The 12,941-nt window shown below is 45.0% G+C and overlaps 1 protein-coding gene across 1 annotated transcript in view; it reads right to left on the bottom strand.

Moving 5' to 3' along the window:
* Nucleotides 1-12,941, bottom strand: part of LOC131263318 (diencephalon/mesencephalon homeobox protein 1-like) — a 57,867-nt gene that overhangs the window by 21,067 nt on the left and 23,859 nt on the right. The window contains exons 3-7 of the mRNA XM_058265499.1: nucleotides 12,371-12,462; nucleotides 12,176-12,277; nucleotides 2,264-2,383; nucleotides 1,899-2,101; nucleotides 1,557-1,772 (exon numbers count right to left, since the gene is read on the bottom strand). Of these exons, the coding sequence (XP_058121482.1) occupies nucleotides 1,557-1,772; nucleotides 1,899-2,101; nucleotides 2,264-2,383; nucleotides 12,176-12,277; nucleotides 12,371-12,462 (733 nt within the window). The remainder of the gene's footprint in view (nucleotides 1-1,556; nucleotides 1,773-1,898; nucleotides 2,102-2,263; nucleotides 2,384-12,175; nucleotides 12,278-12,370; nucleotides 12,463-12,941) is intronic.

Below are 12,941 nucleotides of genomic sequence, written 5' to 3'. Positions count from 1 at the left end.
GGGTGTGGGTGAGGGAAATTTAATTTGCGGAAAATTGCTTTTCCGAAAAGGTAAATAATTGCTTTGGCTGCGCACCTTCCCGAGGGGCGTCGGTTTCGAAGGCTCGTGCCTGGTGGAAGGCCTTTTTCTTGGAAAATATGGCGTCATGTTTTGCCTTCAACGAATTCTTGGTGAACGAACAGAGTGAGTTTGAACGAAGTGAAATTGATTTTGCTTGATAGAATATCATAATTCAAAGCTGAGAGAGTGGGTGATTCAAATATTGAAATACGATTCGGAGCAAACATTCCCAGGCGTGTTGGATTGGAATTAAGTTGCAGAGGGTAATGTCGAAATTATTTTAAACCCTACACGTGTTTACTTTATTTTCTGAGAATAGAATAATTTTATTTGGTAAATAATTGTACAAAGTATAGAATTTTAAACTCGGGTTATTTGAATGCATCCTGAACGTCTGCAAAATATCCCCTTGACATAGACACTCGTAAACGTCTAAATGTCAACGGCGTGTCCCGGGGCACAATTGTGTCTCGAGTCAAGCACCTCGTAACCTTTGTTCTTTCCCGGTTTCTCGCCGGCAGGATGTCCCGCTTTGCGCAACGCTCTTCTCCACACGACACGAGAAACCATACCAAACGACAGCACAATTAACGGCAATATTTGGCAAATGTTGTGCCCATCTCCAGCCGCGCCCCGTCGTCCAATGGCCGCCTATTTTCCCGTGGAAAAACTGCACAACCTTTCGAGGGGTCGGCAGGAGGTGACTTCCGACAGTGCCCGGTTTGTTTTTCCTCTCTTCTTCGCTCGCTCGGCACGTGGCGCGTTGCGCGAGCGGTCTTAATTGCATTATGGGCAACCATCGACCGACGAACGTATGGATGACGTCCGGAAGGCCGGAAGGACGGCTCCGGATGGGAGGTCTTCCTGCTAAATTACGCGTGTCGCAGCATACTTTCTCCGTCCTCGCGAACACATGATGACGTCTTAATTATCCGATCGCTTTTTGTTTGGCCCGTGGACCATGGGGAGGAGGATTTATAGTTCGAGCGGTTCATGTGCCTTTGAATGTAAGGTCATCACACATGGCCGACACGTGGCACGTTTAAAGGCTTTGGATTCTTACAACGCGGAACAAAAGGTGTCACGATGGAAAGAACAAAACCGGCTACGAAAACAAATAAACAAACACTCCAGGAGTGCAGATTGATGTGGAGTTCAGTGTCGGTTCATAAGTTCACACGGTTGTAGGTTGCGGAATTTGAGTAGGACTCATTTTATTCTGACAGCAGCTTCGTTCACTAGCTACTAAAGCATAATTGAATGTAAATTTCAAGCAAATGTAATTTACATAATGAAGTAAGAGAACTTCTTTTAATTTCTGTTGTATTTAAAATATAGACAAGTAGACTTCAAAGATCTAAATTAATCACACGAGTCTCTTTAAAATTTGAGGTACTTCTGTAGGTACTTCCGTATACTTAAAGTACGTACGACACTTCACTCTGTCTTAATGGATTTTTCAACATGAAGAAGTGAATTAAACAAGTGAAGCCTACCTTTCATTGAAGCTGCCGAAAATGCTATGGCTGGTGAAGCTGGGCGTCGTCGTGACGGTGGATAAGCCCGACATGGAGCTGCTGCTGGCGACGTGGTTCGGCGAATCGTTCGGTGGCGTGCGCGAGGTCGTCGTGAGCGAAATCGGTCCACCGACCTCGATCGGAGAGTCGGCCGAGGCGGACGGGGCAGGGCTTGGTGCCGAGTACTGACCAAATCTGTACCAAATTGGAGAGCAAAATGTAGCGGGCATTAATCGTTGATCCGATTTGTAGGTTCATAAGGTTAAAGGACTTTTTCATAATGGCTCAAATTATATAATTCATGAAGGAAAAAGTACTTACTTGAACCCGGGCGACGGTGTTCCGGCACTGTTGGAGGCGGATTGCGACAGCGAGTGGGCCGAATTGAGCTGAGTTGACGATCCCGGTCGTTCCGGTTCCGAATCGACTCGAGGACTCATCGGGGGCACACTGGAGCTTCGCATATCGTCATCATCTGCATCACCAGTAATGTCCGGACTAGAATCCCGACTATCCGTGTCGAGCTGGGAAGACATAGGACAATCAAATAAAATCAATAAGAGGTCATAGTGTATGTTCCGGAAGTTGGCTTGAAGTTCGAGCTTCAGAATAACTTCAGGAGTTGAGGATTCTTCCAGTAAATCAGAAGTTATCCCAACGTTCAGCGGCGTAGAGTCTCGTCCTACCTTGTCGCTCATCAGCTGCGAATCGTTACCGTCGGCTCCAGCGCTACCACCCCGCTTACGCTGCTCCTCCTTCAGCCGCTCGGCCTTGCGCCACTTGGCGCGCCGATTCTGGAACCAGACCTGCAATCAAGAGCCGTAGAACACGCCGGATTCGGAATTAGATTTGCTGCCGAATTGGATGCTCCCATCAGGCGGATCCAGATCCTTACGAGCATATATCTTGTTAGCAGCAAATTTGGTATTTTCGGTTACTTCTTTCCCCTCCTCCGTATCCTCCCAATGCCCAAGCTCGTAACTTTATCTTCCGGGCCCCTTGGTCCCTTTCGCTCCGAGCACACCAGTTCGCTTCGTCCGTTGATTCGTTTGCTCTCTTTACCAAATCAGTAGCTTAAATAACGAACCAAATTCAATTCCCCAACTTCCGTCGCTTCGTTCCGGGACCCGCACCGGAGAGTCAAATTCACTTCGGCCCTAAATGAAGTCCTGACAAGGGACCACCCGTGGGGGTCCTCGTTTCGTACTCGCTTCCCTTGCCTCCCTTGCACCGCACTTTGGCACACTTTTTCTTCCACTGTGGCAGACGACTCGTTAAAGCCACTGAAGTGAAGAAGCCACCCAGGCCGGCGGTCCCGAAACGTGCAATAAGTGAACGAAATTGGCTGATTGAATTCGAAATGTTATACACACATCTCCCTTGCGCTCCCCGAGCGTCCGCTTCCCACACGGTTCAGGCTGTCCAGGCTGGTCGATTTTCCTAAGGATATAGCAGACATCCTTTTTATTCAACTTCACATTCTGTGAGCGTCGTGTTTTTGAGACTTTATTTCATATATTTGCTCACTCGAGACTCGACGTTCGGGAAACGTTTCTTCCCTAGATGGCATAGCATGGCGGAAGTGGCTCGCCTTTGTTGGTGTTGGTGCACTTCTCCATTTTGTTTGCCCATGCACATGCGCCTTAAGACGCTCGTCTCAAGTTGGTGTGCGAGAGCTGTGTGCCTCATACGGTTTTTATTATTTGTGTTTGCCTCTTTACTCATCCCCAAAACCGAGCGCCATTCGAAGGAAAAACAAAACGGAGAAAAATCCATACACAAGGGGATGGTGTATTTTATTTCCTGTTCGTTTGTACGCTTTCTAGCATAGCGTTCTCTTGCGCAAGCCACAACCGCTGGAAGCGTTTCTTTTCCCATTCTCCCCCGTAATGGATAGCAATGGGACGAATTTTCTCAACTCGAGAATCATCATGGCGCTAGGGAACGTGTGCTTCAACTTCTTCAACGGGATGAAATCGTTTTGGTATTTTTGTCTGAGATATTTATATGAAAATCAGTTGATTAATCATATTTAAAATATTGAAAGTTTGAGATATATCAAACTAAGTTTTATATTATAAAACTAAAAAATGTAAATGTTTTATTTGAATTTTATATTCAACGATTGCGTAATTTATCACTCGACTTTGTGTTGAGTCTGTTTTATTCACTATCTATTATATATTGTATCTAAATAAACGGTTTAAGGATGTTAATAATGTTATTTTTCAAGTCTAGAATTATCGTTTGACTCTGCAATGTTTAAAAAAAACGGTAGCCTAAATGTTCTCAAATGTAACTCGCCTAAAATTAACTTCCCAACCCTTCAGAATTGATTTCAGCAAAAAACCACATCCACATCCACATGGCATGATATAATTTCACCCAATAAATCACATTCACCCAATCCCTTCGGGGGATCCTCGCTTTTCTGCGCAATGATAATAATTTCCCATTGCCTCCGGGGCGAGGCGTAGGATTAAGTTACTGGCATGAGCGTTCCTTATACCATTCGCTCTCATTAGCCGAGAGCTGAGCCCGGTGCTTGCCGAGTCCGAGATGGAAAACTTATCAACTACGGGCACATTCAACTTTCCTTTCCCTTTCCTTTGCAAAACGCTTGGTTAGATACGGTTTGGGAAATTCCGGTACGTCGAAAATTTCCAACCACAGTCGGACGGGAAAGGAAGACAACACCAGTTGGTGCCCCCCGGAAAATTGGATGGTACATGAACAAACGATTTCATTACGGTACGATGGTTTCCGCCATCACCTCCAACTTGTCCTCGGAAGGTACGAAACGGAAACCATTTCCACCGTTTCCCACCGTACCGTGCGGGGGAAAGTTTGGCGCAATCGTAATTAAGAATTCAATTTCTCAATGCTCTGCTCCAGCACGCCCGTTAATTGTATTTTCGGCAACGAATTTATTGTTGCAATATTAATTGTGCCAGCGATCCGTTTCATGGTTGCCGGCTCTCGGCGCAGAACCGTTTTCAATTTCGCACCGCACACGCAATGATGGGAGATGATTGGACCCGGTTCAATGTTGTTCTCTGGGAAGGAGCTAAAGGAGGCCCAAGACGGTGGGACGTGGGTGGCTGAGTGGATGAGAAATTCAATCAACGACCCACCGAGGGCTTCCACCGCAAGATATTACATTTCTTTCAACTTAATTTCGCATTATTTCCGTTCGTGAAAAATGAATCTCCCGTTCTCCGGCGGGATTAGGCGCGATAGATGGAAGCCAATTTTACGAATCCAGGGTGAGCCGAAGGTAAACAGAACAGAACAAAACAGGATTCGTTTGATAAGGATACGAGATGGTATTCAAATAATGCTACTCAATAATCAAACAAGGGATTTCGCGGTGGATTCGTTTAGGTCCGCCGGCGATCATCAATAACAATTTGGAGTGGATTTTGCTGTCGTCCTTTTTTTTTGGGATGGCAGAGGGGCCATGGGTTTTTTCTTCAAATCATCCGGGCACCAGTCGTTCACCCCAACAAGCATTACGAGCTGATTCCGGTGGAATTCCGGTGAAGTGGATTTCGAGATTTTCTCTACCTTTTTTCACCGGTGATTTTTGCTCTGCTCGTCTCGCTACCCGGTCATTCCTCGAGACCGACACCAGCAGCACAATCCCATCGACAAACGATAATAAATAGTGTCTAATTCAATCACCCATCAACGGGTCCCTTAACGAGCCGCTAATCCGCGTCGAAGTGAGGCCGCGACGGGCAAACCACAATGGTACAGCAAGCAATAGAAAGAGAGAAAAAGGAACCGACGGAAAACCCATCAGGGCGCAGGGATCAAACGCCATAATGATCCGCACTTGATCCAACTAATTCTTTATCTCCGGGGTTGCCCATTTCGTGCGTGCGGGGAAAGTGGTAGCATCCTTTCGCCCTCGGCTACGCAGAATTTTACGAATAGTTGTCCCTCTATCGTGCATCTGCTGGTTCACCTGTTTTTTAGTGTTCTTTCTTTCGTCTAGACTCTAGAGGGTTGAAAACAAAGCATGTTTCAAACGAATTCACAAAGCCTACTCTACAGGAAATAGAGTGGGGTGCAACAGTGTTAGATAGAAAATGTTCAACCCTCCTAGAGGGGATGCGAAAGGATAGTAAAAATCTAAATGTAAGCTGTTGTGGTTGAACAATTGTGTTGAAATTATATGACAAATGAAAATGAATAAACTATATGAAAAAGAAGTAAACAAAAAAAGATTAAATAAAAACTAAAACTCAAGAAGTAACAAACATAACAGAAAGGACACCGTTTCTATAATTATGAAAAGTAAATTGTAGAATAAAACAAAGCATCCAAGCGAGGTAGAATTGGAACCTTAAAAAGAAACATATTTTTGCCTGAAACCACAACACCATAACCAAAAGAAAACCCATCAATTCCCCCAATTGAAACGAATGGACTAGTGAGAAGTATAAACTAGCCTCACAAATTGGCCACGAAAAGGTTCCGTACGCGGTTTGAAGAAAAATCCACCAAACAGACACATAAAAAAAGTAAACTATACCCAGCGATCTGTTTGAGCCCGAGCTCGAGGCGATTGAAAAACGGGAAAACCGGCACCTCGTCGTCTCGAGTGTTCGTGGAATGCGCTGGTAAAGGTAATAGGTGTATAAACAGATTACGTGGATTACAACCCCTGTTTCTTGTTTTTTCCCGCTTTTCCTACGTATGTGCGAGCCCTTTCCGAAATCTCTCCTTTCGAGCAGATCGCAACGAGCGTGATAGACCAAACGACACCAGCAAAACAAAGGCCCTGTTGCCACCATTATCCGTCAATCCGGAGGGCAAACAGCCGGCAGACGAACCGTACACACAACACATGTGCATAAGCCAACCCCTTTGCCGAGCCGACCGAAAAGGGTTCACGTGTACTGGTCGCTAGTAATTTCCGCTTCCCGAACACCGCATGCCCAGAGGCCATTTGTCGACGCACTTGGTGTGCCCGGTCGGAAGCCGCGAATATCCGCGCGTAATCCTCGATCCATTCTTTTCCTCCTCCGGGCCGGAGTACGATGAAAAATCACCTCACATAACCGCTACCCATCGTCGCAAGCCGGTAATCCTATTTCATTTTTCAAGGGCCATTGTGCAACTTCTCGGTTGTGGCATTTCCGAAAAACGTCCCCGAAACGGAAGGACTATGATGGCAGGACGGCGATTCCGTGTCGACACTTGTTTGTGGCCAGGGGCCCAACGGTCGGCTTAATCGAAAATAATAACTATTATTACTTACAATCAGCAATCAAGAGCCATCGAGAGCCACCGTTCGGAAGGACCAACGCTTGTTGTCTCGTCACACCCCAACCGAAACCCATCCCTTTGCACCTTCCGGACGGCCTCTTCGGGGGTAAATTTCACCCAACCCAAGTAGGCTAATGAAAATAATAATCAAGTAATACATAATAATTATCCGCTAAGCCGGGTGTGTCAGCGTTTTGAGGACAAAGGAGTGCCACCGTCGATGGGTTGGCGAAGTGTCGGAAGGATGAAACAGGCCATGATGGGCCGAAATGTGTGATGATTATTGCATTATGCTGGTTTCGGGCAGGTTCTTCAACGACGTGACGGGGAAAACAATTTGCCAATTGTGTCACAGTTGGGTGCTAATGGGATAATAAATAAGAAGGTTGTAAGGTTGGAAGAAGCGTCTTCGTGAAGGAATAACTTAAAACTGAGAGCTTAGTGATGATAATAGAGACATTTGAATTGTTACTTTGAACATTCTTTTGTTGGTATCTAAATGAGAAAAGAAGACGAGAAATATGTTGGCTCAATTTATTTTATACGTAACGTAAAATTAAAATATGAAATTCCAATTCTAGTTGCTATCGATGAACCAGAAGAGAATAACGCAACCAACAATTGAAAACAACTGGCGACAGACTAATCATTCAAATAAAAACTCAAAATGTGTAAGTTTTTTTCAATTTATTCGATTGGAATTATCATAGTAAAGTGATCTAAAGTTAGAATTGTTAAAAACAAAAGAAGTAAGCTTTTAAAGATAAAAGCATCAAAAGGGTCAAACAGCCTGTGTCAAAAACAACAATAGTAATTGTCGGATGGACATCCATCAAGAAAAACATTTTGATCCACTTTTGGAAATTGGGACAAACGAGACAGTAGGTATTGGTTATACAATTACGTCATAAAACATGTTGCTGTCAAATCATTTCTTGATTCGTTTTTCTTCCAACGGTCTTTGGTAAAAAGATCACCTTTCTTCTCCAAAGCAGGTTGCCACAATTTTTCACATTCTCATATTTTTCCCACACAAAGCAGGTCATCTGCCACTTGTGCTTTCGGCTTTGAAATAAGATATCTATCCGTTTTGAGCACGCCCGAAAACTGTCATAAATTGTCCCGTGCCCAGTTGGTCGCATCAGTCCCCGCATCACTTGCCAATTGGTTTGCCGGCAAATCGAGTTACGATTGCGACAATGTACCGGCGACCGACTTTGCACGGGATGCCCGTGCAAAAAGACACGTGCCGCGTGCCAGGGATCGTTTCGGTCCGGTTTTTCACTCGTTACCAACGGCTCCCTTGTCATGGGTTTTTGGGCGCTCTGCCGTAAGTAAACTGCTGTCACGGATTGCCCTAATTTTTCACCGACCGAAAGCAATTCCCGGTTGTGCACAGTTCGTAACTTGACACCGACGTAAATGGAATTGTCCAGGGAGATCGGGGTCTCGGTCGGTGTCTGATGATTTTTGAAGAAGGGTAATGGAATGGAATTAAAGGAAAGAAAAAATTTCTTACTGAAGACATGGAATGTTTTTGCTAGGAAAATGGAGAAGAAGCTTGAGTGGAAGAAAACCAAACCACAGAAGTTTATTTGGATTGGAAAAAATTGTAAATCAATTTCGGTTTTATCTAAGCCTGTCTTAAAACAGGTCTTTAAAATAATAAACCCATTTTGGCATCATATCTTGCCTTAATTAGCACCATGTTTATATAAAATGTCTGGACTCAAGTATGAAATCCTTCAACACTTGTGTTAGCTAGCTGATTAATTTAAGATTAGTAATTATATCAAAGCATACACACGCCTCCGGGGAAGTTTGCTCCATCAACCCATTGTCACAGGAAACAGAAACAGAAACTCTGATTGATGTTTACCTTAAGCTTTAATTACTTCAACGCTTTGCAACGCTCGAGAATGGCTCCGGTCGGTGATGGCAGGCGTGCACTTCTGCCAGCGCTGCCACTCGAGCTATTGTTTCTTCAATTGTTCCGTAATTATATTTACACAAAGTTTACTTCTCATCAACTCCAACCGTAAGCCGTTTGGAGGTGGCCCAGGGCAGGCTTGGGAAGGGGGTTTTCCCCGACAAGAGGGTCCTTCGCCATTGCAGCGTTGGGGTTCACCAGAGACCAGGCGAAGCCGACGGAGGGTCGACGTGCCGATGAGGAAGGGCAGGCAAATCCGAAAATGAAGTGAACTTTTTCCCAAACACCAAGAGTGCTAAGACGACAGCAGCTGGAAAGAAGGGAACAACGGTGGCAGAAGGTTTTTCTTGTGCGAGGAGAGAAATTTTAAGTGCTTTCCTTGTTCTCCTCTCCGGTCTGGAATGTAGAAGTGCGCCCCAGTTAGGTCCTGCGGGTTCATTTGCAACAAGAAAATGGAGTATTAAAAAAAACGGAAGGCCTGAAAACAACTCGTGCGGGTTAAAAACTCCCTCCCATATGCCACCCAACTGTCAACTCCTTGCGAACACCCCAACCTTCCCGGGGTCCCGAGAACAAAGGCTAACAAATCGGAGTCCACACTCGCTGGAGGAGTCAGGCCTTAGCAAAAGACAAAAAGCCCCCTCGTCATCCGTCTTGGGCTCGGGAAAATTAAATAAACAGCAGCAGGGAAAACTCACTCATGGGAAGCGTAAATGAATCGTAAATGAAACGCTTTGCCCAGGGCGCACGGGAAAACCACTCGAGCCCGAACTCCGGGAACTCGGAGAAGGTGTTAAGTTGACTACCACCGTGCGCTGAGGAGCATGTGCGAGCGAAGAAAGGAGAATCTCGGGAAGAGTCCCGGACAGAAGGAGGATACACTCACTTCGTTTGACCCCTTCTGGATGTTTAAAAATGCAAAATCCAACGCGTACTCCTGGAACGGAGCGTCCGGACTGGACACTTATCCGTGCTGATTGAGTTTCAAGCGGACAGAATCCATTCGTACGGTCTGGTGTATGACGACGCACACGTTTTTGTGTTTTCATCGTATGGATCTTAACAAAAGGATAAAAGGAAGGGAATTTGTATTAGCAATATAGTCTTTCTAGGACAGATTCTTCTTTTTCTTTGGAATAACTACAGTTTTTGGTAATGCCTTCCACGAAGGCTACTCATCATTCAGGAAAGGGTTCACATATATTAGATGGAAGTTTTTCAATTAAACAAGTGATATGTACAGTTATGTCATGGTTGATTTAAACTTTTAATACACTTTTCAATGTATTCCAAGCAATACGTGTTGTATGAAACTCTACGGAAAATTTAAATTAATAATTGAAATGATAAAATGTGTGTACATACGCTTGAAATTCGTCCCTGTCAGAACGAAACGAAGGCATAAACTCGGTAGAAGGCAAAATGCCCCAGCAGACAAGCGGATCGTTTGCCCTTTTGTCGCCATTTTGTCGCCGACCAAAAACCCGCTGGCTTAGGCGACCGAAAGTCTTGAACCGAGGCACTGTGAAACCCCGACCACAATCCATTCCCAATCCCGGAAAACCATAATCATGTTGACCCACTGATGTGCTCCATTAATGGAGGTAGGGTTAAACTTTAATCTACCAACTCCCAAACCGATACCGTACCAACATCCAGAAAGCAGAACACTCCCGGAAGGAAAAAAACAAAACCTGGGGAAATATCAAACCTTACCCTCCATGCGTTTGTGGAGTAATTTGGTTTACGTTTAGCTAACACGGCTAAGCTAGCTCGTGGGGTTTTGGAGCGGCAAAAACTTAGCGCGTCCGGCGCTTGGCTTCCTAACCTACCGAACGTTCCAGCATCGACATCACATTATCGGATTATGGGATTTACGAAGCAATATTAAATTTTACCGAGCACCGTCCAGTAACTTGCTGTTTCCCTCTAGAAATCCGGCTTATTCTCTCGGGAGTCTACAACTCCTAAAGCGATGGATCTCTCGCATTCTACGGCGAGATGTCGGCAACGTCCCTTTTCGCTAATTCCTAGCTAAGTCAGCCCCTGTGGACAGCAGAACCCGTGTATAGTAAACAGTAAAGTAGTGTAGGGTGGGTGAATTCTAAAATTTCATACGAGATAGAGAGCCGGAAAAGCGTCTATGGTTAGGACTGTCATCATACAGTGGAGATGACATCCGCACAAAAAAAGCTTTGCATTTACGTTGGAGTATACCATATTCACCAAAACACTAACGTTTCGGAGGGACCGTACCCTTCTTTCATAACCACACACATTCCATGTAGTCACTTTTTATCATCGTCTCCCGGGGAAATATCTTTTCTTCTGACTCTCACAACCTTTACCTTTGCCCTTGACAATCGCCGAAGGACGGAGGAAAGCTAGCTCGCAAGAAAAAATACAAGTGACTCCCCACCGGAACTAGCGATGCAACCGACGCGCACTACTTCCACTGGGAACCTGTCAACGGCTATGAGCACACAGAGCGAGCGCAAAGTGAATTACGGAGACGACGGATCCGACCGTCCATGGGCAAACCCGAGCACTGAAGGTATGCACACGACCCAGAAGGTTCGCATTGCATAATATCTCCACTTCCAGGCTCAGGATCATCATCGCTGGAAGGTAGGAAGGCCGGTCGATGGGCGAAAGTTGGAACGTCGGGATGGTCTCTACTTAACCAAACAAGCTGCCACAAATTTGAGGTAATTTCATTCGACCTTCTTGTTGGTTTCTTTTTTGGTGTTTCTCCACATCCGATGACAGAGACGATTACGAAACGGGAAGGTTGACGCACGCACTCATGGAAGTCTTTTTTTGTTGTTGTTGTTGTTCCGAACACATCCCTTAGGCTCTACGATGTGGTGACGGACAAGGGCAAAGGGCACCAGACCTTTTTGCCGAAACTGTCAATTGTGGGAATTGCATAGTTTGGGTCTTATAACAAAGTTTTAGGCAATTGCATTTGGAGGGAGTTTTTCGATCCTTGCCAAGAAAGCTAGAGTCTCCGGAAGGGATGTACTGTGGTTTCCTCAAACTACTGGTACGGAGCTGGTGCTCACTTTGCGTCAGTGCATGTGTGTGTGTGGGGGGAGGCTTTTACTTAGATTGAACCGAAACTGCAGTGCAACCCCAAAGAAATTGGTGAGCATGATACAATTTTACCCATTTGCTAATTGAGTCTCATATCTCGTACGGAATTTTAGACCTTCTGATGAGGCTTTCATTTAATTCATACTACCAGAACTCTTGAGTACATCTCTAAAACAAACTGATGAAATTTATTTGAAAGAACTTTATAGACGTTATAATGATTGTAAAATCCACAATGCGTGATTTGGAATTAATTCAGCTTTTTAATAAAACCTGCTATCTCACAGCAATTTACCTGAACTCGCGCCTCAGTCAGGTTTATCTTCATAGCCAGATCTTCCCTGGTGAACACATCCGGATAGTGCGTTTGAGCGAACGCCGTTTCGAGTTCCTCAAGCTGTGGAAGAGAACGATAAAGTGAGTCCTATGTCTTACTGTTCAATTGATCCTCCCCGACCTCACAGACATCCCAACCCGAAGTCCAACTAACCTGCTGAAGCGTAAAGGTGGTCCGATTGCGCCGCTGCTTCCGCCGGACGAAACTCTCGTCATGGATAGCCGGATGGTACGAATAGCTGGTGTCTAAAACAAACAAAACACAAATTAGATTAAAAAAGACGAATATTAAACTTAGTACAGTACGTTTTAGGCTCCAGAGCACCGCTAGGGCAGTACGAAATATAAATGAGAATTAATTATTCCTTATGCAACGGCCAGAAAGAATTCGAGGGAGGTATAACCCGATTCCGTTGCGGTCCAAGGTAGAATCGGAGAGCGATGGATTTTTTCCGTTATAAATAAGGAAATCGGTTAGCTTTCACGAGTCCCCCGAGGTTCTTTTCGTGTGCCACAAGGATTTCCATCTGGCTTTCCAAAGCTGGTGTGCTTTTTCCGGCCTCTCTGCTGCAGTTTTTCGAAGGGACAGTTTGCAACCAGCCACGGCGTGGCCGGTTTTAATCCCACGAAAGACGACCGTAAAACAGGTTATGCGAACTATAATTAATTTCATTATTTATTCACGCAAATAGGAAATTAATTTTTCACAATTTTTATTTTTCCAT

This window comes from Anopheles coustani, chromosome 2 (assembly GCF_943734705.1).
Source record: "Anopheles coustani chromosome 2, idAnoCousDA_361_x.2, whole genome shotgun sequence".
In the NCBI taxonomy this organism is placed as follows: Eukaryota; Metazoa; Arthropoda; class Insecta; order Diptera; family Culicidae; genus Anopheles; species Anopheles coustani.
This window is presented reverse-complemented; position numbering and strand designations above follow the sequence as displayed.